Source organism: Arachis duranensis, chromosome 6 (genome assembly GCF_000817695.3).
Source record: "Arachis duranensis cultivar V14167 chromosome 6, aradu.V14167.gnm2.J7QH, whole genome shotgun sequence".
Lineage (NCBI taxonomy): Eukaryota > Viridiplantae > Streptophyta > Magnoliopsida > Fabales > Fabaceae > Arachis > Arachis duranensis.
The window spans coordinates 5471173-5496974 of NC_029777.3; the positions used below are offsets into that span (position 1 = coordinate 5471173).

The 25802-nt window shown below is 33.8% G+C and overlaps 5 protein-coding genes across 6 annotated transcripts in view; 1 reads left to right on the forward strand and 4 right to left on the reverse strand.

Annotated features, from left to right (window-relative positions):
• Window positions 1-1770: 1770 nt before the first annotated feature.
• On the reverse strand, window positions 1771-2849 carry LOC107492174 (uncharacterized). The gene is made up of 3 exons (XM_016113169.1): window positions 2292-2849; window positions 2092-2228; window positions 1771-2023 (listed from the first exon to the last, which is right to left on the reverse strand). The coding sequence occupies exons 1-3, from the start codon at window positions 2847-2849 to the stop codon at window positions 1771-1773; spliced, it is 948 nt and encodes a 315-aa protein (XP_015968655.1).
• A 108-nt stretch (window positions 2850-2957) lies between these two features.
• Window positions 2958-3659, reverse strand: LOC107492175 (uncharacterized). Its single transcript, XM_016113170.1, has one exon. It carries the CDS (start codon window positions 3657-3659, stop codon window positions 2958-2960), a length of 702 nt encoding a protein of 233 aa, XP_015968656.1.
• Window positions 3660-7562: 3903 nt separating this feature from the next.
• On the forward strand, window positions 7563-10940 carry LOC107492202 (probable protein phosphatase 2C 5). 2 transcript variants are annotated; one of them, XM_016113196.3, is made up of 8 exons: window positions 7563-7882; window positions 8458-8704; window positions 9018-9189; window positions 9260-9477; window positions 9562-9669; window positions 9763-9888; window positions 9978-10210; window positions 10369-10940. In XM_016113196.3, the coding sequence occupies exons 2-8, from the start codon at window positions 8486-8488 to the stop codon at window positions 10577-10579; spliced, it is 1287 nt and encodes a 428-aa protein (XP_015968682.1). In that variant the 5' UTR covers window positions 7563-7882; window positions 8458-8485; the 3' UTR covers window positions 10580-10940. The 2 variants fall into 2 exon arrangements, with proteins under 2 accessions (XP_015968682.1, XP_052119397.1); XM_052263437.1 differs by lacking the exon at window positions 7563-7882 and adding an exon at window positions 8186-8203.
• Window positions 10941-12347: 1407 nt separating this feature from the next.
• On the reverse strand, window positions 12348-13311 carry LOC107492192 (wall-associated receptor kinase-like 20). Its single transcript, XM_016113186.3, has one exon. The coding sequence runs from the start codon at window positions 13226-13228 to the stop codon at window positions 12590-12592; it is 639 nt and encodes a 212-aa protein (XP_015968672.1). The 5' UTR covers window positions 13229-13311; the 3' UTR covers window positions 12348-12589.
• A 6326-nt stretch (window positions 13312-19637) lies between these two features.
• Window positions 19638-25802, reverse strand: part of LOC107492203 (topless-related protein 3) — a gene marked incomplete in the record, with an annotated part of 8008 nt that continues 1843 nt past the window's right edge. Inside the window, 22 exon segments of the mRNA XM_016113198.3 lie at window positions 19638-20138; window positions 20286-20461; window positions 20554-20736; window positions 21105-21200; window positions 21284-21412; window positions 21489-21668; window positions 21774-21884; window positions 21976-22128; window positions 22484-22567; window positions 22655-22822; window positions 22900-23134; window positions 23245-23372; window positions 23646-23738; window positions 23819-23914; window positions 24009-24082; window positions 24157-24226; window positions 24390-24499; window positions 24605-24737; window positions 24869-24987; window positions 25087-25216; window positions 25323-25497; window positions 25784-25802. Of these exon segments, the coding sequence (XP_015968684.1) occupies window positions 19922-20138; window positions 20286-20461; window positions 20554-20736; window positions 21105-21200; window positions 21284-21412; window positions 21489-21668; window positions 21774-21884; window positions 21976-22128; window positions 22484-22567; window positions 22655-22822; window positions 22900-23134; window positions 23245-23372; window positions 23646-23738; window positions 23819-23914; window positions 24009-24082; window positions 24157-24226; window positions 24390-24499; window positions 24605-24737; window positions 24869-24987; window positions 25087-25216; window positions 25323-25497; window positions 25784-25802 (2879 nt within the window).

Below are 25802 nucleotides of genomic sequence, written 5' to 3' on the forward strand. Positions count from 1 at the left end.
ATTCGTCGAGAGGTGGTGTCCGGAGACGCACACTTTCCACATGTCGTTCGGAGAGTGCACGATCACACTTCAGGACATGGCGTACCAGTTGGGGTTGCCAGTGGATGGACATTACGTCAGCGGTTGTCTAATAGATTTTCATGTATACATACAGGGTGCCCGGCCAGCTTGGCCGTGGTTCCAGGAGTTGCTCGGTGTGTTACCTCCCCCGAGCCAAATTCAAAAGTTCGCTGTGAATTGCTCCTGGTTTCAGAAGACTTTTGGAGAGTGCCCTGAGGGGGCCGGTGGGGAGCACTTCCTAGATGAGATCACTGCCATCATTCAAGGAGGATAAGGCTGGTCGTCGAGGGGGTCACAGGAACATTTAGATGTAGATCTGAATGAGCCTCCATCCGTACCTCCAACTGACTATTTTGCCTTGGGTGGTACGCCCCCTTCCGCAGCTACTACTGGGTCACATTCAGTTGCAGGGCCTTCATCATCCCGGCCGTTATATGTCCACCCTACGAGGCTTGCACAGCCACCCCCGGATGATGAGGAGGATGAGATAAAGGATGAGAATCTGTTGATCCGGAGAGGTCATAGGACACGGATTCCACGACGTTACTTCATGGGATCGCACCTTTTTAGATTGGGGGTGTATCGTGGTGTTTGTTATTTCATTGGAGGTGTCATATGCTACAGACTTATCTTTACGTATTTCGGTTATGTGTATTGTATCGTAGGGTCATTTAGTTTATCAGTTGATATGTGTGTTCGTTTCTTAGTGGTTAAATTGTATCAGTCACTACGAGAACTATTTTACGTTGCTTATTTATATACATTCCGTTACTTTTCTTGCAAATTTTGTTATATTAGAAACTTCATTTTACTGTGTTTACTACGTACGTGGTCATCGAATATTGTATTATGAAATAATTCACATTCGTTAAAAAAGAAGGCATACAATGCACTTGTAACTAGAAAATTCTTTTAATTTAAAAATAAAAGTCCGAACAATGGACACCAGAGACATGTAACAACACAGCACCAATCCTACCCATCTCTGACTATATGTATGGGTCCTCCGACCTGTGGGCAGCTCCGACGAGTGTGCCCAGGTTGCCGACATAAGCCGCATCTCTTAGACCGGTTCGGATCAGTCTCGTCCATATTTGTCCGTATCCGAGTAGACCTGTGACGACCCTCCCTTGCACGCCTCTTATTCGGGTTCGGTATCACTGTCGGCCCAGCATATGGTGACCAGAAACCCTCTGGGATTGGAGGTGTGAATCCCATCCGATAAACATTAAAAATGGAGCTGAGACGATAAACAGGGTGGACGTAGGAGTGCCAAGTGACACGTGAGTATGCACAGCATGCCAGTGCGTGCGTATACGGGAAATAAAGTGCCTGAAAGTATCTGCAATCACATGTCTGAGATCCAAGTGAGACCCTGTAGCTTCCAAGGGAGAAAGAACCAGTTGGAGTCGTCTCTGCGATGGTGTACTCCGAGTTATCCCTGTCGTACAAAGTAACTGTGAAGCACCTGGCCGTCTTCAAATTGGTCTCGATACATTTTACTAGGTGTTGACTGAATTGCTGTCCGGTACCCAGCTGGGCCTCGGCCTTTCTCCCCTTGCGTACAAAAAGTTCGGCCAACCTACCATACGTTGACTTCACCAAGGAGCAGACAGGAAGGTTCCTCACACCCTTGAGAATTGAATTCACACACTCAGAGATGTTCGTCGTCATGTGACCGAATCTCCTGCCCTTATCGCAATACTGTGTCTACAATGAATACTCAATCCGGTTCGCCCATTCACACATCACCGGGTCTTCCAAGCGTAGAATATCAAACCAGTAATCGAACTCGACATCGGTCTTAGCATAGGCAGCGTTCACAAGAAGCCTCCTTGCATCTTTACCCTTAAAGGTGAGGGCGAAGTTTGCTGCTACGTGTCGAATGCAGAAAGCCCGGTATGCAGACGGAGGTAGCCATCCCCAGTCGGGAGCCTCAAGCACGACCTTGATGCCGTTATGCCTGTCAGAAATAACGAGCAGACCCGGTTGGGGTGTTACATGCTGACAGAGGTGGGAGAAAAGAATGACCACGACTCAGCATTCTCACCCTCAACTAGTGCGAATGCAACAGGGAGTATGTTGGAATTCCCGTCTTGTGCAATCACAACAAGCAACGTACCCCCGTACTTGCCATATAGGTGGGTGGCATCAATACTCACCAACGACTTACAATGACAAAATGCCTCGATACATGGTGGAAAAGTTCAGAACAGTATGTGAAAATATGCCTGAGACTCATCCAACTGTCCCCCAACTCGAACAGGGCTAGTCTGAAGAACTGCAACAGAACCAGGCATGGTAACTTGCACTCCTAACACCCACCTTTGGAGCTCATTGTACGACTCATTCCAGTCACCATAAATGAGGGCAACAACCTTCTGCTTGGCCAACCAGACCCTCCTGTACGTAGGCCTGAATTCAAAGTGTGAAGCCGTCGCATTTAGAAGCACCTTGATGCTGACGGATGCATCAGCTCTAACCATTGGCATAACGAATGCCGATATCACATGATAATCCAAACTCCTTTGATCGCTGGAGATAGAGCTGGCCAGACAAGTATGTGGTCCATTGTACCGTTTCACCTCCCAAATGCCCTTACGCTGCCAGAGACTAAGCCGAATCAACCATGTGCACCTATTCCCGAACTTAGAATACTTGCCAACATAACGGCGATAATCAGACTCCACTACCTTATACTGTACCCCTTGGCGGATGCTGTAAGTCTTCACACTTAACAGGGCATTCTCTTTATCCTGAAATTGCTGACCAACCTGGAACTCTGTCATACCAGCTGACCCTTCTGCCTCTCTAGCGCCAAATCCAGCAGGCTCCCCAGGTACCCCCTCCTGCCTTATGGCATCCAGGTCCAAAGATGAAAAATTTGGAGGGTACTGCTATGTGCCAGAGCTAGAACCACCACCCGCACTGGCAGGCTCACTCGCTCCAATATCATCGCCACTGTCATCAGCAATCATATCCGGCTCAACATCATCGTCCTCTGGATCATCAAACAATCCATCTCCAGCCCCAGCCGGTGCAGCACATTGTACAGAGGTACGTAGAAGTTTCCCTGTTCCAACCTCGTCGCCAATACTGCCGTTGAGATCAACAGCGAACGACGGGGAGGCGACAGGCTGGGCGGGTGGCTCGTACGCAGGTACTGAGGATGCAACGGCAGGTCTGGAGCTAGAACCGGCAACCGTCGCTAAAGTGTTGGTATTCCGATTCGAACCCCCCGAGCTGGACACCACATCAACCAACTTTGCCAACAGCTCTGGTGTCCTCACTTCAGGAAACTGTCGGCGACAATGAAACATGACCTGCAAGTCCTCATCGCTCCCGATCATGAAACAATCATACTTCACGGTATCTTTGAGCACCGTGATTGGAATGCGATAGAAAAACTTCTTCACCCTTTTCACACCATCCAGACCAAGTTTCAGCAGTACAGAGCTAACAAGGTCATCAAAGCTTGTCGTAGCACTCACGATAATACATAGAGGATCCTTATCGGTGAACTTGACACCGGAACGAGTTTTTCTCTTAATCGATCCTCTGTGGTGAACCAACACTATAAAACTATCCTCACCAGCCATATGACCCCTCTCTAATGAGAGCAACTCAATTTCATCACATATATATAGAGGTCTGGTACACACTAATTCGAATCAAGTCAATTCGAATTAAGGCTTGATTTATTTTTCTTACTAATTCGAATCGAGCTATATCGAATTATGTTTATCTCGTTTCCCATACTAATTCGAATGACTCAATTCGAATTATGCTATTCTAAATCGAGAGAACTTGATTCGAATTACATGGAAATTTCTATGCTCTTGATTCGAAGCTAGTTGTTTCGAATTACTTGCATTTGTAGTTCGAATTATGTTGATTCGAATTACATTAAAATGATCATTGGTTGAATGCTGAAAAAATTTTCAGTTTGACTGATTTGGGTAAAAAATTTCTCAGCCTGACTTATTTTCGTTTTTTACCCTCATTTTTTTATTGCGATATATTACACTATTCCAACCAAATATTAATATATTAGACTACTAACTTTTGGTTTAGCTAATTTTCCTCTCAATAAACATAGAAGTGATTTTGGTCACAAAATCATGTTTATAAAAAATAACAATTTTTAACTTCTGCGTTGCACTAACTAACTTTTAGTCATTAACATTTAATATTTATTTTTTTTACCAATTTTATCCTTTATAGGTATTACTGTATTATTTATAGAATTTTTATTATTTCTCTTTATATGAATTTTTTTATTATTTATTATTTTTATTATTTTAATTTTTTATATTAACACAAACTTATTTTTACTTAAAATTAATTCTATAAAATTATTTTCATTTAAACTCTAATTTAATAAATTACAATCCAAACACACACTATATGGCTAATTTTTTTTATATTGGTTAAATATATGTGTAATACATTGATATTGGAAGATTAGGTATTTTTTTATATGGTGTTTTATTCAAATCGGACGGTCCGATTTGTTTAGAGAAAAAAATAAACTACAAATCAGAGGGTCCGATTTATTTGAAGAGAAAAATAAACTACAAATTGGAGGGTCCGATTTATATTTTTTATTTTTTTATTTTTTATAACAAAAATCGGACGGTCCGATTTTAACATTAAATTTTTTTTTTTCAAAAACACAAATCGGACCATCTGATTTGTGATTGTTGATTTAAAAAATGAAACAAATTGGAGAGACCAATTTATTCACACTATAACATAGTAAAACTCATCTCTTCTCTCATCATTGTGAGATATACTCCTCTCTCCTCCACACAAAAAATAATAAGCGCACACTACATCTCTTGTGTTAAAATTAATTTTCAAAGAAAATATGTAAACAATTTAGGAATCTCTCGTTTTAGGGACTAAAATAGGAAAGAGACCAAAAAATGGAGTTTGTGTGGGCTACAGTTAGTTATCACTTATCAATTTGTAGGAAGATGGGTAGTATTTTACAGCTGGCATAAGCCACCAAATACACAGCGGAAGTTAATGGGTCCCACAAGCACATGGCCAAATCAGCACAACATGTTTTCATACATTTTTTTATGTGAAAAATTTTCGCTGATTTGAAAATGAAAGAACACTATACTTATTTACAGCTTCTTCCACAATTTAAAAAAATTGCAGTTACTTTTGCAGATTTGTCCAATTGTCCACGCTTCATTTCATTTTAGTGCGCTAATAAAGGTAATAAATTAAACATTTTAAAATACAGAACATAACCATGATTTCGGTTTATTAAAAGGATAACAGTAGAGCAAATAAGCATTTCACATGTTGAACCAACAAATAAAAGCATAAAATTGTTAATAGTTTCCCTTTCATAGATAATACATTAGCACTTTATTTATAAAAATTTAAAATTTTAATAAATTTAAAAAAATACTCTAAATAAGTTCCAAACAAATTTATCATCACATAAATTTATTCCAAAAAAAGTTTAATTAAAATTATATTTTTGATTTTATGTAATAATTAGGTCAAACTGATCTATAAACATATCTGTCACATATTACATGAAATCAGAAACAAAATTTTAATTAATTTTTTTGGAATAAATATGCCTGATTGTGAATATTTTGAAGACCTATTTGAAATATTACTCTAAATTTAATTATAAATAATAGAAGATAAGTTATTTTTTTATCTACAAATTTTATCGTATGAAAACTATTTTTTTGACATAAAACTAATTTTTTATTAATTTATAAATAAATTTATCAATATTTTACTTTTATAACTAGCGTACCTCAAATGTTGCGTGACATCTTTAGTTTTATTATAATATTGAGACAATAATTTCTATCCAAAAAATTACAGGATAAAATGTGATATCTTATTATTAATGTATAATTTTCTATCATAGTAAAGATATATATAAAAGTATTTTTGAAGTACCATATTTATACTTATATATTTCTATGTATATCTAAATTATTCACTAATACTTATTATTTATTTTATAAGTGGGATAAAAAATATAAAAAAATATTTAAAAATAAAAAATTATATTTTACTCTTTTTAAGTAAAAATCTAAAATTTAAAAGATTCAAATTCCAAATCACAAGTAACCTATTAACCGTTGCTAATGTTATTAACAATAGTTATTAGAGGACATAAAGAATTACATAAAATAATAAATTATTATCCTTTTAGACATGATAAATTAATATATATGATTATCATAAAATAAAAATGAATATTTATTTTTAAAATATTTTTCAATCCGATAAATTAAAAGGTTAAAAATTAATTTATCGTGGATTTGAGTTTAATTTAAAGACATGTTATTAATCAATAAATTACTGTATATATAAAATTAAATTCAAATTCCAATATTTATTCAAGTGAACGAATAATTTGACTAATCGAATACCTCAAATTAGTTATATAAATGAATAATTTATTTTCAACTTTTATTGTCAAAATGAATTGTCTCTTAATACAGAGAAAATATGGTCAAACAATATAAAAATTCAACGTGTAATAAAAAAATATTATTTATACATCAAATTTATTATTAAAATTAGTTATTATACTTGTATTATTTAACTCATTTTTAATATATATTTTATATTTTAATATATATTTTATGAGTTTAATGTTAATATATTTATAGTATAAAATATTTTATACAGTCGTACAAGTTAATATATAAAATAATTATTTGTACTATCATAAATTTATATAATTAAATACACATATAAAATAAATAATTTTATATTAATAATATATAAAAAATAAATTTATATTTTATATTAATAATTAATTTTAATATACATCTATTATATTCCATTACAAAAAAAATTCATTCCCCAGAATAAAGATGGGACTAATTTTTTTTTGTTATGGAAGTAAAAATGGTGATATACCTTAACATTATAATTTTTGGTATTTTTAAAAACTGTAAAAAGTATACAAATTGAAAGGTTCAATTTTTGTACTTCAAATTTTTTAATTTTTTAACACAAATTGGACGGTCCGATTTCTGTATCTCTAATAAATTAGACGATCTAATTTTTGCTTCTCTAATTAAACGATTTCACATTTAAGTATAACACTCCAAATATAGATAAACAACAATATTTTTGAACAATGTGAATTAATAGGGTTAAAAGAGTAAATTTAAATTAGTAGCATTAAATTAGAGTAAAATGTATCTTTATTTAATTGGTAATTGTTCATATTGTTCAAAATAATCATTATTCTCCTAATATTCTCCTTTAAAAAAATACCACTACCACTCCAATATTTAAAATAAAAAGTTTTAAGTGATGGAGACAAAACAAAACAATACAAACTGTAAAAAGATCCTGCGAAGTGGAAATAAAAATGCAAAATGGTTAACGTGAGCTGCTGTGCACAAAGATAGGGGGAGGAGGGAGGGTATTTACGTAATATGGCATGGGGCTTCCATTGCGACTGAAAATATAGGTGGAAAGATTAGGACAAAAATGTCAATACGAAGAATCCTTTTTACCTCAAAACCAAAAAGGACCCTCCTCCTTTGTTTTCCGCGTTTTCTCTCTCTCTGGATTTCTCTACCCAACCAATCAAATCACACTCTCTCAGATCATAGCAAGCATCAACGCTCTCTTTCTCGCTCTTTCTGTGTGCTCCCTGCTTTTCTACTTCGCCGGTACTAGGGTTTATCGCCATCTAATTATTCGGAAAATGCCGACTCCGCCGCTTCCACAATCGGAGCGCTAGCGCGCGTGCTTTTGCTGATGCTGCATTGCTGAATCCTCCGCCTCCGATCTACAGCATTTTTTCTCATCTGTCAGTTTTGCTTTTCTCCAGAATCTTCTTTCCTTTTCCCCTCCGAGAATTTTGTTTGTCCTTTTTTTCCCTTCTCAACCTTCAAAGGAATCTCGAATTTTACTCGGTTTTTTTACCGAATAATTCAGAAACATGTACTACTTACCCTGTTTTCACTGGAAAGTAAAATAAAAATTGAAATGCACTATCCTAATCGATATTTAATTCTTCTTGTTTTGGTTCGTGATGTAATTTCATATATTTTGCTTCGCCAAATATACAAATTAACTTTGATTTTCTCGGATTCTGTGAAGCTCTGGATTAGCTTTGCTCAGTTAAGCTGTAATGCACATTATCGTGCTTCCACGATTTTAGATTTGTTGCTTCTGGGATGGATCTTAACTTGCAACGTAAATTAATCGTGTGGAAGTTTATGGAGTTTGTTTTTTCTTCTGTGAATGGACTGTGCTGATAAAATTGAGACGTTAAAATTGTAGATCTAGTAGCTGAGACTTGAAAAGCCTTCTACAAAATTTTCTTTATTTTATTTAATTTTATTCGACTTAATTTTGATAGTTGAGATTTATTCTCTGCAGTTCCAGAGATGTGGAATTCTGAACTAAGATGAGCAAGGGTGAATTATCATCAAGGACAAGGATGAAAGCTCCGCCGGTTGCGTTGGCGACTCTGATTGGCCGTGAGCTTCGAAATGATAAAGTTGAGAAGCCTTTTGTGAAGTACGGGCAAGCTGGCTTGGCCAAGAAAGGAGAAGATTACTACCTAATTAAGACAGATTGCCAGAGGATTCCTGGGGATCAATCGACAGCGTTTTCTGTCTTCGCGGTATTATTTGTTTTCTAGATTGACGTGGATTTTGCAGCGTATTTACGAAAGTTAATTCAAATGGTTATACTAGTCTTTATTATTCAATAATAATGGAATATTTGAATCTTTTGGAAATGGGAATATAGCCTAAGTTAATACTGATGCTGAATTGGTATGGTAATTGGTTCTGCCCAGCGGATAGAACTTTGTTTTTCAGGGTTAATAGAAGAATTGGGGGCGTTGTTATTTATCTATTTACATTTTCTCAGCGATCAAGTGGAGCATGAATTTATTCGCCCACTCCTTATGATAAGGAATTCTTGATTGGCAGATATTCGATGGGCATAATGGTATATCAGCTGCTATTTTTGCAAAGGAAAACTTGCTAAACAATGTTCTGAGTGCAATACCGCAAGACATCAGCAGGGATTCGTGGCTTCAGGCTCTTCCTCGCGCCCTTGTTGTTGGTTTTGTGAAAACTGACATAGAATTTCAGCAAAAGGGTACACACAACTTCTTTCCTTCCTTTCATGGATCTGGTTTGCATATACTGACATTTAATTTTATCTGCAGGAGAAACTTCTGGAACAACTGCTACGTTTGTTCTGATTGATGGATGGACTGTCACTGTTGCATCTGTTGGGGATTCCCGCTGCATTCTAGATACTCAGGGAGGTGTAGTTTCTCTCTTGACAGTTGACCACAGACTAGAAGAGAATGAAGAAGAGAGGCAGCGCGTTACTGCCAGTGGTGGTGAAGTAGGAAGACTCAATGTTTTTGGAGGCAATGAGGTATGATGAAATATGTAATCATCTTTCTCCTTTCTAAATAGCGTTGCTTGAGCTCACTGCTTTTGTTTCCCAAATGTATTATAGGTAGGGCCTCTTCGCTGCTGGCCTGGTGGATTGTGCCTATCTAGATCAATAGGTGATACAGATGTTGGAGAATTTATTGTGCCAATACCGCATGTTAAGCAAGTGAAGGTGAGCTGGTTTCATTAGTATGGTCTTCATCTGATAGCCCTTTTACATGAAAGATTTGGTTCCAATGCTAACATGTATTTCTTGGTTCCCCAGCTGTCAAATGCTGGCGGAAGGCTTATCATAGCTTCTGATGGCATTTGGGATGCTTTATCTTCTGATATGGCTGCCAACTCATGTCGGGGTCTACCTGCAGAGCTTGCAGCAAAGCTAGTGGTTAAGGTGGTGATTGATTCTGCTGGCGTTGTATATTCTCTAGGAATGGATATCATTTATTTATCGTATTAAATGCATTTTCCTTTGTTTCCCAGGAAGCTCTAAGGTCCAGAGGCCTGAAGGATGATACAACTTGCCTTGTTGTAGATATTATTCCTTCTGACCTTCCTGTATTACCACCAATTCCAAGAAAGAAACATAATATGCTAACTTCGATTCTCTTTGGAAAGAAATCTGAGAATTCCACGAACAAATCTACTAATAAGCTTTCTGCAGTTGGTGTTGTGGAGGAGTTATTTGAAGAGGGCTCTGCAATGCTTGCCGAAAGGTAACTTTTGCGAGTCTCTCAGACTGTAACATAAGTTTATATTTTCTGGCAGTGTCTAGAAGTGTAATAGCTTCTTATAATTCTTTTTTGAGGTGTTATGTTTGGGTGGAGTACATGCATGCACAACTTTTGAAGTATTATGTTTTTTTGAAATGCAGGCTGGGTAAGGATTTCCCGTTGAATAAGAATTCTGGGATTTTTCGCTGTGCTGTTTGCCAGGTGGATCAAACACCTGGTGACAGCTTATCTGTAAACTCCGGCCATTTTTTCACTCCAGCATCTAAACCATGGGAAGGTCCATTCCTCTGCACAAATTGTCGGAAGAAGAAAGATGCTATGGAAGGAAAAAGACCCACAGTGACAGCATAATATTATCTACCAAGTATTCTAGTAACATAGTAAATATTAGTATAATTTTTCCCTGGCAGTGTGAGCATGGTTGATTTTACTCTCTCGTTTCGGTGGATTGTCATTGATGTGTAAGAAATGAGGTTGAGGTAGGTTTAGGTGTTTTGGAGGTTGTTGTACGTTTGTGAATGGCTTGTGCTCAGCTGTTGGAATGACTGACGCAGCAAACATATGTCTAGTAGATAAGTTCTAATGTTATGTGCTAACGGCTTGTATCTGTAAGTAAACTGAAGCTTTCATTGCTCGCTAGCTTCCATATTATACCCCACTTGCATCTCTTTGCTTCCAACATCTTATACACTAAGGATGAAAACCATTTGAATGTTCATGGTCTTTTATTTATTTTAGTTTATAATGTTTACGTTTAAATGTTGTATTCAAAATCTAAAATAAATACTTTTCTATGTAATCCTATTTGTTCTTCGATACTCATTTAGGGCATACATTAAGGTTTAAGGTTATCAATTGAAAAAGATTTTATAAACAAAAAATTTGAAGTGGTTTTTGGTAATCCAACGGGGCCAAAGCCCAAAAGAAGAAAACAAGAGACTAATTGGAGAGGGGTTAGCACCCCGTATAAGTGGATTATCTAAAAAAAGAAAACCAAATTGTCTCCTGATGCTGGCTTTAGCAAGGTGGTCTGCAGCGGCAGGGGTGTGTGTGAGTGTGACCTTTAATCTCCCATGGTTTAGCTATTAGGTTCTGAATTTCTCGAACCAAGCAGTTGTGTCTTTGGCTTCCCCCTTCATTGTTTATTTCCTCACTGAGCTCTCTAAAGTTCCGGTCACCATTGCTATCAACATACTCTGAAACAGTATCCTTCTCTTTTTCCCTAGAGATTGGATTCATGGCAGCTCTAATTAAGGAATTCTCTTCCTTAACCCATTTATCATACCATGACATCAATTTTAACATGTGTTACTAAAGCACATCTTAGCTATCTTTTTTTTTCTTTATGTTCTTGAATGTGTTGTCGATTAGTACCCCAATATAAACAAAAACAAAATTAGGTAATCCCCCAAAAGGCCGAAAGTAGGGGATAACATTACTATATGTCAATGAGCCTTAACTCACGGCATTCTGTCCCCTCCCCATCCCAAAGGTCTCGGACTCAACTCCTACCAACTGCCAGAGGAAGAAAAAAAATGGTAAATATATGAGGAGAGTGTGGATGATCGGTGGTTGTCCAATCCACCTGACGGAAAAAAACAACATTACTCTATGTTTTTGCCCTTTGGGACTGAAGAATAATGAATAGTTTATTATTTTGGTACTAGGAATAATAAGGGGTTTTTTCTTTTGGACTGTGGAATAATAAGGGGCTAAACCTATCTTTTCCCCTGGTGGGCCTGGCCATTCTCTGTGCAATGAATTCCCTGGAAATTACTTACCTAAAACAAAAAGAGACGTTATATGTATTACTCAACTTTTGCACAATTTGGTATGATGTTTGATAATATATGCGAAATTATTGTTATTGATTAAATTTATCAATGAGATACTGAAATATTTAACTAAATAACACATTTTCACATACAGATACGCATATAATGAAAGTCTCTAATAATTGATGCATAATTTCACAAATATATACTAAAGGATCCTCTTTAATGTTTCAGCTTTCAGGTCAAAATGCTTAGTTTATTGTTTACTGAGTTCTCTGATTATTATAGTTTGCGGAAACAAGAAACATGATCATCAAATGAATAGTTATTGATACTATATATACTTTATGACCAAGTTTATAAATCCTTATTCAAACAAGAAATGGAACAAAGCAAAACAAACAATAATTTGGCTTATTATTATTATTCTAAGCCGAAAACCAAAACTAAGCAACAGCATCACATCACAAACTTCAAAAACCTAGAACCTCTACTACTATCAATTTCATCATCATCAAAAAGCAAACATAAAAAGAAAAGGGTTTTGCAGGATTTATGCATGCATGCATGGCATGCATGGATCCAATCAAATAAGTGCAGGCAACCATTGAAGCTCAATCCCATAATTCCAAGAGTCAGGAGGAGAATCAGGATTCCAATCAACCAAGGAAGTGTAAGCTGTGCACCCTCCAACCCTCACTCTTATCTTATGAGAATTCATCGCTGAATCTTTCAAGTAATGGCAGCAAAGTTTACCAAAACACCCTTTTCCCTCTTCAACCTTATCCTCAAACACCCTACATATACTGTTTGAGGAACAGTTGAGAGGGGAAAGAAGGATGCTCTCAGAGCAATTCAACAACATGACAGTGTTGTGTGTAGAAATATTGAAGGGCAAGTCTTCTTCCAAGAGAAACCCTCCATCAACAACATCAGAAGAATAACAAGTTTCTTTGAGTATGAGTGGTGGTTGAAGAACAAGCTTGTTATTACAAGGGTCAACTTTAAGGATCTTATAGTAATTTCCTGTGGCTGACAAGAATTCTAACTTGTTATTGTTGCAGTAAACTTTGTATCTGGAGTCACCACAATTATCGTTGGTGCTGAGTGGATATGGTACCGCGAGGTCACCGCAATTTGGACATGGTGGATTACTGAATGGCCATGCTTTGATCATAATAACTGGACAAAGAGCAATTAGTAGAAACAACACAAGGCTTACCATATTATCTTTATGGAATCTACTTAATTAGCTATAAGCTAATGATTAGTTAAAGGGAGATTAATGTGTTAGGACTAGACACGTTTGTTGCCTATTTATAACACTTGATCATCACTTCACATATCCATCACATGGTGTAAGCAACTTGCATTTTCAATTCAAGGACAGAGAAACACCATTCCTATTTAAAGAAATAATAAAGATTAGGTTTTACATTGAACACATTCATACACATTCATCTTTTAGATATAACATTATGTAGAACCAACTTAGTTGATTGAATATTTAGTTTATTTGTCCACTTAAGTAAGTGTAGGAAATTTGCATTTCACTTTGTGTATAAATTAATTCATTGATCAGCAATAGACCTTTAAGTGGAGTTAAATTCACGACAAATTAGTTTGAATTAGTTTTTAACTTGTTAGGTTAAAGATACCATAAAAAAAATATAACATTATCTACTAAATTTGATTACGGTAAATGCAGCTGAAATTATGGATTGCAGTGTTTTTTACATTCTAAATTCAAAATTTTTAATCTTAAATTTGAATTTTAAATTTTAAATAGTACATTTTAAACTCTAAATTCAAACCATTGATATAAAAGATAATAAAGAGTTAAAATTTATTTAATTAGCAAAGAATATAACATTTAAAGACGAGTCCTTTATCAATTTTTATAGTTTTACGAAAATTTTTATTAGATTTACGAGTTCAAAGTTTGTGATTAATTAAATTTTTATATAAGATAAAATATTGTAATCGTTAAATAATATTTATTAATTTTTAAAATAAGTACAATAATTGTAGAATATTTTGTTTAATATTTCATAATTTATTTTACATTAAATACAGATATGAATAATCTAAAAGAATTAAATATTTTTTTAAATTAGAAATGACTTAATTAAAAAAATCATTTAATAAAAAAACAATTATAAATTTGTAAGTACAGTTTAATTTATACAACTGACTAGTCTAAGAAACATTTAAAAAATTATCTGTAATAAAGTTGTGTAAGGATATACAAGTGTCTATATAGTGAGTGCTACTTTAATTTTGCACCGTACCATTAATTAAACAAGAGGCTTTTTGCCGAAGTCCTTGACTCCTTGTATATCATCATAATATAAATACATCTAGCTTTCTATGATTAGCTACTTGAAAACTTATATCAAACATTCTATATTGGTTATATGAACTTTACAACTATTACTCAAAATATACATGAGATTTAATGTAAGTAGTGCGCACACTTACATGGCACAACCCTAGAAAGATAAAGGCTTTATAATTCATGTGTCTCCATTTTAAAATAATTATCAGCTTCAATAATAAAGTAGTATTTTTTTTAAAATATCAATATATCTAAATAGTAAATACATTAACTTATTCATGTACAATTTTGTCTAAATTAATGATTATTTTGGAATAAAAAGATATTATCAAATAATAGTTTGACACAAACATAATATTATACTTCTAAACATTTACATTGTATCAAGTGGAACAATATATGAAATATTATTAGGGATATTGAGTTTAAATACAGTTGGCTTTGGCCGATGGTTTTTGGTTATATAGCATGGCCATCAATCCGGTTATGATTGCTAGTATTGAAAATTATAATCCGTATATTATAATTATTTTAATTTTACCTTTCAAGGACAGTTGTCAAACAAGTCGTGGGTATAAGTATAACATTCACAACTTAAATAAATGCTCACTTTCTCAGTTGAAACAAGTGACATAAAATATTAAGTAAATTATAATTTTCAAATGAATGCTTAAAGTGTAATCACTTGCTCTATTGAAATGTTTAACTTTGCATAATAAAATATTAGGTGAATTATGAGTATTTTGAGTAAGAAAGGCATAAAATACTAGACCCACTATGGGATTCCACTCTCCCGTTTGAGGTGCTCCCATTTCCAGAAGTGGGTGTGATTATGATAGAAAGTACGGACAAACTACATTAGGTTTCTAAAATGATCATTTGGCTTTTAAGAGTTTCCTCCCCTAGTTAGGAATTAATTATTGGTTCTAATTTTTTTATTTTCTCACAATATTTTCTAGTTCTGTAGGAATGTGATTAATTTGTTGTAAATTTGAATGTTATTTAAAAATTTATTATTAAATTTAAATTCTTAATACTTATTTAATAAAATGAATAAATTGACCATCCGACTAACGAATTTGGTTTATCTATTAGTTCTAATTGAAATTGATGCCTGAAGATTTACACCTAATAACAACAAATTATAAAGATATATTATTTACACTAGTTCTATTTTATTTATATATCAATTATTTATATATAGAAATCACATGCATTCCTTCACATATCAAATCTATCTCATATAAAATATATCTTTTTGTTAATCTAATTTTAATGTTTGTGAATAGGAAAATAAATAAACAAATACTAGGTTACTAACTTACTACCATTAATAATACTATTTAAACAATACACTATCTATTTGATAAATAAAATCTTGGCTCAAATAGCATTTGTCCACTACTCATGAAAAACTATTATTATGGGATAATTAAGTAATTAACAAATATCAAGCATCAACCTTTGTCTCCTAGATATACTTTATTCTATTCAAAGTTTATGGTCCCACCACCTAACAGCTGTCACTCTGTAATCCACTCAAGGATTTATTTATCTTATGGTATTTATTATAATGTCTGAAAATTTGATGTATAAATGTATAATTATTACAGCCTTATTAAGAAAACAAATAAAGGATCACTGAAAATCTTAACAGTGTAATTGTAAAATATGAAATGCATTTATTAAGTCAAGGTTCAGATCCCGCATCGTCTTCATCAACTTTGTCTTAATAATACTTTTGTCTCCTATCGGTTGAAGATTAATTAGTATCTCTTATTCTACGTTACTTGTGACGCACTTACATCTTACTAAATCATTATTAGTTAGGCACGATTGCTCGAACACAAAAACAAAAATATGGTAAGTAGTGGAAAAATTTTCAAATATTCTTAAAATACTAGTATTTTAATAATTTTAACGGTTAATTTTAATTAATATATTATATATATTTTTTATAATGGAGAGACCAATGACTAAAATTATTAGGAAATTAATATTCTAAAAATTTTAAAATTCTTCCGTAAATAGTGTTATAAGTAAACTATAAGAAAGTTGTAGAAAAGTATATTATACTTAGAAAAATAATTTTAAAAAATTTAAATAATAAATAAATTTTTTAAAAAAATTTAAAAATATGATAAAAATAATAAAATATCTTTTTTTATAAGCAATAAATAAATTTTATATTTGACAAATAATTTTGTATTTTTATTCGAATTTTGTTAGAGACATTTTGATAAGTATTTAAAAAGTTCATGCAAAAATAATAAAAAAAATTCAATCATTAGATCTTTGTTAAAAAGACTTTTCAGTTATTCACAAAAATAATTCATTAGATACAAAATCAACAAATTTTAAGTATAAAAATATCTCTTTTTTTAATTATGTTTAAAAATATCTCATCAAAATATTTACTATTTTTTGTTATATTTTTAAATATTTTAAAGATTTATTTGTTGTTTATATTTTTTGAAATTATGTTTATCAGCATATAATTTTTTTAGTACAATTTTCATAGTTTATTCATAATGTCATATATATCATATACATGGATCTATTTCTCAAACCAAACATATAATGTGACATTGGAAAGGCAAAAGATTATTTGTTTTTTTTTTAATTTAATTTCTCCACTCAGATCTAACAAATAGTTAAAAATAAGAAAGACCTATAAAACACATCCAAGTTGTTCCTTCGTGAAATTCTTTAAGTAGAGTGGATTAAAAATATCCTAAAATGGTTAGATATGTCGTCTAAAGTACACTTTTAGTTGACAAATGATAATGTAGTTTGAATGAATGATCTTATACATATTACTTAAACATTTCACTAGTCCTATTACAGAGAATAAAATATAGAGTAAATATATTATCAACAGAAAGAGAGAAACAAAAATGTCTTACTATTATTATGAAAAAGAATAATTATTAGCATATAGATTGAATCAAAACTTAAAACTCAGGTTCATTATCCATGATCATCCCTTTCTCTTGAATTGATAATACCTTTAGAGTAAGTAGTCTCTAACTCCACATAAATGAGGTAACCCTTTTGTATGTTTATAGTCCTAGCTAACATAAACTCGATTGTTCGGATCAAATTTGATCAATCCTTTGACTTGTAGTTAGGAGATAAAGTTGGGTATAAATAGCAAAATATACTAGGGCAATAGTTTTCAAGACTTCCTCTTTATTTTTTGAAGGGGGTGGTTGGGAAAAAGTTCCTACACATAAAAATTTGAATCAAATATGAAGCCTACACATGGTCCCTAAGGTTTCATGGAAGAAAGGATGAAAATGTTTGGATTACTAAATGGTCTTATAATAAAATATATTTTTTTAGTTTTTTAATAACTGCTAAATAGTTTTTATTTGATTTTAATTATAAATTAATTTTTTATATATTATTTAATTATAAAATTTATTTTTTATTTTATAAATTATTTTATTATTCATCTATCATGTTTATTGATAATTAAAAACTAAAACAATAATAAATTAGATCTTTTATTAACCAAAATAAATATTTTGCAATCTTAATCGATCATAATTTTATCATTGATTCAGTTACATAAGTATTGGGTTAGAAAAATCGTGTTTGTTAGAAATTCAATCGATTGAATGCATAAACCAATCGATTGAAATTCAAATTTTCCAAACTTCAATCAATTGGAATTGATACACAATTTATTAAATTTTGTAAGACATGTGGGATTTTGCTTATTCAATAGATTGGTCATATTCCCCAATCAAGATCATATTACCCAATTGATTTTTTCTAAAATAAAATAAAAAGTTATTATTTTTCAAAACTCCAGTTTCAACTTTAATTTCCCAAATATGAATTTTTTTTATACAGACTAAGTTCGCCGCATCCAACGAACTTCATTTCAAATTCTAAAAAAAAAAAGGCTAACTTAAATTCTTAAACTTCACAGTAGATTGACAACCATTATCATGGTCTCCTAGGAGTACACAAGAGAAATACCTCTAGGATGTTGATCATGTGTTGGTTATTTTTATGTATAACAGAATCAATCGATTAAATTAACTAAACCCAAATTGCTTTGATGATTTCAATTGATTGGGTAATATGACCAATCGATTGAATAAGAAAAACTCCACAAGCCTTGCAAAATTTAATCGATTGTGTATCAATTCTAATAGATTAAATTTCTAACAAATCCGATTTTCTTAACCCAATACATATGTAACTGGATCAATAATAAAATTATGATCAATTAAGATTATAAAATATTTATTATGATTAATTAAAAGATCTAATTTGTTATTGTTTTAGTCTTTTATTATCAATAAACATGATAGATGAATGATAAACTAAAATAAATTATAAAATTTAATTTACACTTTTTTTTACACAAAAAAAATTAGACAAAAAAATGATAAAAAAATATAATTATAAAAAATTAATAAAAATTAATAAAAAAATATTTTTTTGTTAGTATCTCTATATTTTCTCTGTCAAAAATGTAGTAACACAGCTTTAAGTCTCAAACCAAAACCTACTAAAGTACTACTGAATAAAAAAGCGAGATTATTATGTCAACGACAATATTCATCTCTACTTTGCATCAAAGTTCAAACTAATAAACTATGAGAAAGTATAGGGAGCCAATGGAATATTTGTACATTGTGTACAATTGAGATTTATGGAGTATTAGAGATATAACCATTAGTGTTACTTTTTTCCATCAGCGTGAGCTTTTGGGATAAGCGGTATCATGACATAGCATTAGAGCTCTAGATCCAAAAAGTCAAAAATTTAATCCTTGGTAAACCTTAAAATTATACAAATATTCCATTGACTCCCTAGCAGGACTCATAAACTATACAACTACCGAATACCAGCTATAGTTGTGTCGATTAGTATTGCCTTGGCTTCTAAAGAACAATCCACACTTTGGAAGATGAAGTCCATTAATTATCTCAATTGTTGATTTAAATTAAAAAAAAAGTCAATGACAGAAATGATCACATTTATATTTTATAAAATTATAAATCATTGCTATGTAAGTTATTGTTAAATAAAATAAGTTACATGAACGATTTACTTCTTGTATATTCAATATTCAATAAGTATACCTGTTCCGACTGAATTTGCAACGCTCTTAACAAAATTCATAACAAAATCATTAAAAGAGTGTTGTAATTCATAACAAAATTATACGAAGTGTAAGCCTTAAAAAACTTCTCCTCACTATACATGTCTTAAGCAACAAAAATAAATAATCATACATATATACTTTTGCTAGAATTACATAACCAACTCATAATTGCAGCAGAACTGTGTGCTCTGATGTAATGTAAGAATGAACAGATTCGCAATGTTGATAACAGGAACACTACAATGAAATACCAATAATGTAATCATAGTTGGCTAGTAACAAATTTAGGTATACAGGAGCTAACATCTAAACATGTACCGTTTTATGTTCAAGCTGACCCAGACCATACCTTGAAGGACATGGGAGGTGGAAAATAAAAATCTAAAAATCCATGCTGATAAAATTACAGATTAAAAGAATAAAAATGCTAATTATGATACAATGAATCTTGTTTATCGTTGTGCCTGCTCGGGTGTGTGGTTGCTTGTTGTAGAAGAAGATGCTGCTCTACCGTTCAATATTCCATTATCAATGGGTGGACTAGTTCCCCATTTACCCTCTGATTCACTGGGCTCTATTACTTTCACAGACCCATCTGTCAATCCAACCGCGAATTGGTTCGCCTCTATTGGATGCGCAGCGACGACAACAGGATACAGAGATTGGCTTCTGCAATATACAAACAACACAGATCGAGTCCAGAACACTATGATGCAGAAACATTTTTATTGCATCGAAATGAAAGAAACATATCACTAAATAAATCAAAACCAAATTTGATATTTAAAAAATATGAATAGTCCAACCAGTACTTACCCACTTAAAGTTGCTGATTGCACATATGTTGATAGTGCAATACGACATCGTAGTCTCAAGCTATCCGCATCAAAAACTCCAGTATTGCCATCACAGAATGTAGCGTAAATTAACTGACTGTTGCAGGAATAAGCTGCATATGATATAGGAGCAGGAAGAACATCTTGTGGAACCCACTGCAGACAATCAATTTATAAGCATATCTCAGTTTATTTTTCTTCTGTTAAAAACCAGCAGTTCTATCAATACCACAGGAGACATTCCATACCTGCCGAATGCGTTCCATCTTAGAGGCGTCATATATTGCCAATTGAGTCTCATGGGCTACCAATAAGCGTAGTTGGTCAGAATGAAACTGCACTCTAGTGTCACCAGTGGGGGCCTTTCCAGCAGGTAGCTGTATTGGAACCGATTTTCTTTTCTCCCATGTATCAATGCTCCACACGCTAAGCTGTACAAAATAATTCAATAGATTAAACTGTAACGAAAAGGCAAATTATAAGCTTGTGGAAACTATACATAAAATAGTATTAAACAGCAACGACATATTGCATATGGTACAATTCCTATCGGACTCGCTAATTACAATGAAGTAAAAATATTTATTAATTTCAGAAAGATCACCGATATCAAACAAGGCTATTCTATTATCTTTTACACCGAAGCAATCCAAATATCATGGGATAATCTCTAGTGAAAAGATGGAAAACTAACAACGGATCACCACCAAAGAATCATAGATTATTAGGCACTTGATTTGCACAATTGATTTCCCATGACTTTAATCTTGAATGAAAGGAGAACAGTTAAAGAACATACATGAGCATCAGCAGCTGATGAAACAAGGATGTTGAGATTTGTTGAGAAGGCTAAACCAGTAATACGTTTCTGGTGTCCCTTCAGTTTTGATTTCACCTATAATACGAACCAAAAGAAAATGAGATTGTTTGAAAATATTATTATAAAATTAAAAAAAAAAAATCGGAGATTGTGCCCACCTCATCAACTCTGACATTATAAATATGAATGGTAGAGTCCTCCATTCCGATGGCAATTATGTTGTTATCCTGAGGATGGAAAGCCAGAAAAGTAGAGGCAGGAGGTGGTGGCATGAATGTTGTCATTACCTGGAACAGTGAACCATAAGTAACTAGAAAAATTAGCAACTAAGAATTACCAGGGTTAGTTTATTTGAATGCATACCTTGAACGTCATCATGTTAAATAATGAAACCTTCCCACCACAGGCAGACATAACATATGAATCATTCTTTGAGAGTGCAATGCAAGGAACTGCTTCTTCAAGATTGACACCTGAGATATCGTTGGTCATAAGAAGACCACTGTTGGGTTGCCAATGCTGTGGAACAACACTGGCAGTTGCCTGCAATCATGCGTGTAAGAAGTCTGTTCGCTATGAAAAGGGTGAAAGAAACACAAAACATACACAAGAAAGGATTTGAGCGGTTATATATTCTGCTAAGATTACCTTCCCAGTGGGATTCTGTTCACCGCGTGTCCATTTCCACAGCTTCTGAACACCATTTGAACCAAGTGCCAAGAGACCAGCACCAGAGTTTGTATATAGAAGTCGAACAACCTATGCACAAAAGTGTTAAATAAGTTCACAGAAAAAACTTCAAGAGATGAAAATCGCAATCCCACTTTCATACAATCAACAGTAAACAAACCTTGCTAGAAGAATCTGTGCTGTCAGGCATGGTTACTAACCGACACTGGACTGGATCCAGAATTTCAGACAGCTGCCATGGTTTAGTTCTATCAATTGCATCTTCCACAATTCTTGGTTTCTCAACATTTCGACCTGCGGGATCAACTCCATTCTTTGTTGAAAATGGAGAATTTGATCAACTTTGGTATACAAGTAATAAGATGCATATGATTCATGCAAAATAAGTGACTTAATAAAGAGTAAGATACAAAAAAACTTAGCCAGCTCATTCCACTTCAGGCATCAAACAATAATATCCAAAAGATTGCCATCGATTGCATGCAAGGTTATAGCATAATATAATTACTATTACCAGAAGCTTGCTACATGATCGTGCATGTTTGTACAGATCAAACGAAATGCATCATCATATTACATAAAAAATACTCCCTAAATGTTATGACTAGTCAGTATGTAAACATTGTAATCATGCATATTGTATTGAGTTCACAGGGATAGTTTCATACAAGAATTGGAGAAGGCCTGACAGGGGAGCTCCTTTCCACTTTACAGTTGACAGGACTAACGTTAACAGCAGCAGAGCCAGATGCCTAATTAACATAACTCAAGTGCACATTGTAAGTACTTTGATCCAAATATAACAAGAACTAAGCAGAAATGAGGAACTGTTTCCAAACCTTGATTGCAGCAGATTCAATGGGTGATCTCAATGCTTCAAAAGCTGGAGTTTCAATCGTTCTTAAAGATCTAAGACCACTAGCATTGGCAAGAATTTTGAATCCGTTGTCCGCAGTAGTAACAGCAAGAAGATTTCCTTCCTTGTTGAATCTCAGGCGTGGAAGGCCCTAAACAGGGTACAAACACATGAGGGGATATCTTCATAAAGTGTCGCACTCAGATGAACTAAGATGTTAAAACGTACCTGAAGTCCACCGTCAGCATCAATGTTAGCAAGAACATTAATATTGTCCATGTCCCAAAACTTGATTTGACCTTCTTCTCCAGCAGCTAAGAAGCGATTTTGAGTTGTGTCAAACTGCACAACACCAGCAGATTTCTTTCTGAAACCATTGTATGTTCTCTTGATGGCTCCTTCGCTTTCATTCCACTCAACAAGGTATGACTCTCCATCTTTACTTGTCCCACAAGAAAACAGTCTTTTGTGTTTGAGGGGGGGAGGGAGGGGGAAGGAATCAGTTTCGTTCAACATGTCAAATATTCAATATCCGAACTTAACACGAAATATCCACACACAAATCCACCTTACCTACTCCCATCAGCACTATAAAGCATTGTAGTACACCAGTGACCAGGGGCATCATAGTCAACCCTGGAACCCATGTTATCATATAGCCAGGCTTTTATTTTGCCATCGATGGCAGTTGAAAATATGAACTGCAGAGTTACAATAACAAAATTTAATACCAATGAACACAGTATTAAACAGAATAGTGCAACCATATACAATATCCACACACAACTCTTGAAAACAAAACTAACATTCAGGGCTTGTGAGACATGACTCCAATGGACTTCTTAAATCAATTAGTAACAGAGATATCGTCAATCAAAATTTACAAACACCAATCCTTATAAATAAAGTAATGCAGAAAATGCAACGCAAGCAAGACATAAACTAATTAAAGAATACATCATATATTATTGTACCTGTATGTTCTCCTTGTGGTGAGGACAAATGGAATATACAGGTGCATCATGCCCCTCAAAGTTAAATAGTCTTCGCCCAGTTAAATCCCACACCTATTAAGATTTTCTCCTTTAGACAAAACAAATAGTTAATTTTTCTTATCTGAAGATTACAATGAGTAGATTTTATGCACCTTTATCAACTTATCATCCCCACAAGTCACAATGCAAAGTTGCTTATTTGGATGAGCAAATGCCAAGTCGTTCACACCACCAATGTGGGCATCAACCTGAACCAACAAGAAAATGTACCTCAAACTGTAAATCATAAGTTTTCAGTTGATTTTTCTAAGAACAATTTCACTTTGTTGAGAATAATCTCACCTCTATGCGCTGAGTTAGCTCATTTGAACCAGTGTAGGCATACAAGTGAATCAAATGTTTAGTAAATGCGACACCTATATGGAAAAAACCAACCAATTAGATGATGCAAACATCAGACAACATAAAATGATTTTTGAACATCACATACCCACAAAACTTCCATCGGGGCTCCATGTAACACGGCTGACAGAAATAGGGGCATCTTTGACCGCAGCAGCCTGCAAAAAATATCAATTATGAGATTCCAAAAGGTTTTGAAATCTCAAGCACCACTCCCAGATTAAATAGTGGTGGTCTGAATGCAATTAATGGTAATGTAGGAAAAGAAACACTCCTTGGTATGCGTAGTAGATTAAAAAAATTTAGAAAAATAATTAAAACCTGAAATGGTAATGAACATGCTGAGATATCCCATATCTTGAATGGCTTTGTAACCAATCTATCTCGCAAAGTAAGTTCCCAGAGGGCAATTTCACCATTGTTAGATCCAACTACCATCAGAAATATATGAAGTTAATTTTATTATTATTATTATTATTATTGGTTGGGGCATTAAAATAGTGAACAAATGTTATATCCACAACAATTGAATATACCAAGAAGTAAGGTTTGGTGAGAAGGATGAAAGTCCATGCTTGTCACAGAGGAGCCTTGATGTAAAGTCATAGCCACTGTTCTTGGTAGATCTTCCAGTGACCAAGAAGCTTGTCGGGCTGTCGGATAGGAAACCTAAATTTCAAGAAATGAAACCAGAATGATGTGGTTAATTAACCATTACAAAGGCTGAAGCCCTATGCAGCTAAGGAGATACCCAAAGCACATCTATGCTAAACAGGAAGTCTGAAAATTATCAGAACTACCTCCTCTAGAGAAGGAGCAGGCCGAAGTCTTTTCATTAGCTGGTCATGATCGGCAGCATTCTGATAATCAACCATGCCAGGAGCTGTTGGAGGTGTCCTCGGCCTCTTCAAGATAGACACTAATTTTGGAAAATGGCAATAGTAATTAATTCATGAGAAACACTTGCACTGTGAAACTACAGAATATGTAACATTTTAAGCAAAATCTCATTTATAACCTTGATTCTGTGGGAGTGGCATGCTTGATGCCGTAACAACAGCTGCTTGGACAGATGATGAAGCTGACGCATTAGCCATCCAACCAGCCAAAGCATTTGCATTAGCAGTTGCGGCAGCAGGCGGAAATGGCTATACAAAATAAATGAAAGCAAATATTCATTAATCAACATGATTAACTAGCTTCATAATCAATAAAACATGTCACAAAACAATTTTCTAAGATACGGTTTCATACACCATGAGCTCCAAGTGAAGTATAGGCAGCAGGCTTTGCAACAGCAGCAACTGGAAGATTGACAGGTGCAGGTGCTAGAGGACCATTAGGAGGAGTACATGTGTGATCAGTGAATAGTGTCTTTATATCTGGGTTTGGCCTGGGGTTTTTGCAAAGCTGGTGCTGCCAATTCAGACTGCATTGATAAGGAACAAAGAAAAGATTAGGAAAAATAAGGAACACGACACATAAGTTGTTAAAAGTAGTGTGTAAAACTAAAAGATATAATGTTTGGGTGTGGCATGAAGGAAGAATCCATACATCTCACTTATCAATCAGTTCACAAAAGTAATCCAACAAACAATGAACTGGGGTTAAAAAATAAATAAATAAATAAAAACCACAGCAAGATCTTCTGATCAGAGAGAAAATCAGTCAGACTCATGGCTCTGCTAATTTATCTAAAGCTACAGCTTCCATACCTTTGATTAATTAAGGTCC

Excerpts from the sequence above, each read along its gene's own strand:
- LOC107492175 (XM_016113170.1), bottom strand. The coding sequence starts at position 3,659 with ATGGCTGGTGAGGATAGTTTTATAGTGTTGGTTCACCACAGAGGATCG.
- LOC107492202 (XM_016113196.3), top strand. The coding sequence starts at position 8,486 with ATGAGCAAGGGTGAATTATCATCAAGGACAAGGATGAAAGCTCCGCCG. Across the intron at positions 9,889-9,977 it reads CAGCAAAGCTAGTGGTTAAG|GAAGCTCTAAGGTCCAGAGG; the intron begins GTGGTGATTGAT and ends TTTGTTTCCCAG. Across the intron at positions 10,211-10,368 it reads TCTGCAATGCTTGCCGAAAG|GCTGGGTAAGGATTTCCCGT; the intron begins GTAACTTTTGCG and ends TTTGAAATGCAG.
- LOC107492174 (XM_016113169.1), bottom strand. The coding sequence starts at position 2,849 with ATGACAGAGTTCCAGGTTGGTCAGCAATTTCAGGATAAAGAGAATGCC. Across the intron at positions 2,229-2,291 it reads GACAGTTGGATGAGTCTCAG|TCGTTGGTGAGTATTGATGC; the intron begins GCATATTTTCAC and ends TGTCATTGTAAG. Across the intron at positions 2,024-2,091 it reads GGTGAGAATGCTGAGTCGTG|GCATAACGGCATCAAGGTCG; the intron begins GTCATTCTTTTC and ends TATTTCTGACAG.
- LOC107492192 (XM_016113186.3), bottom strand. The coding sequence starts at position 13,228 with ATGGTAAGCCTTGTGTTGTTTCTACTAATTGCTCTTTGTCCAGTTATT.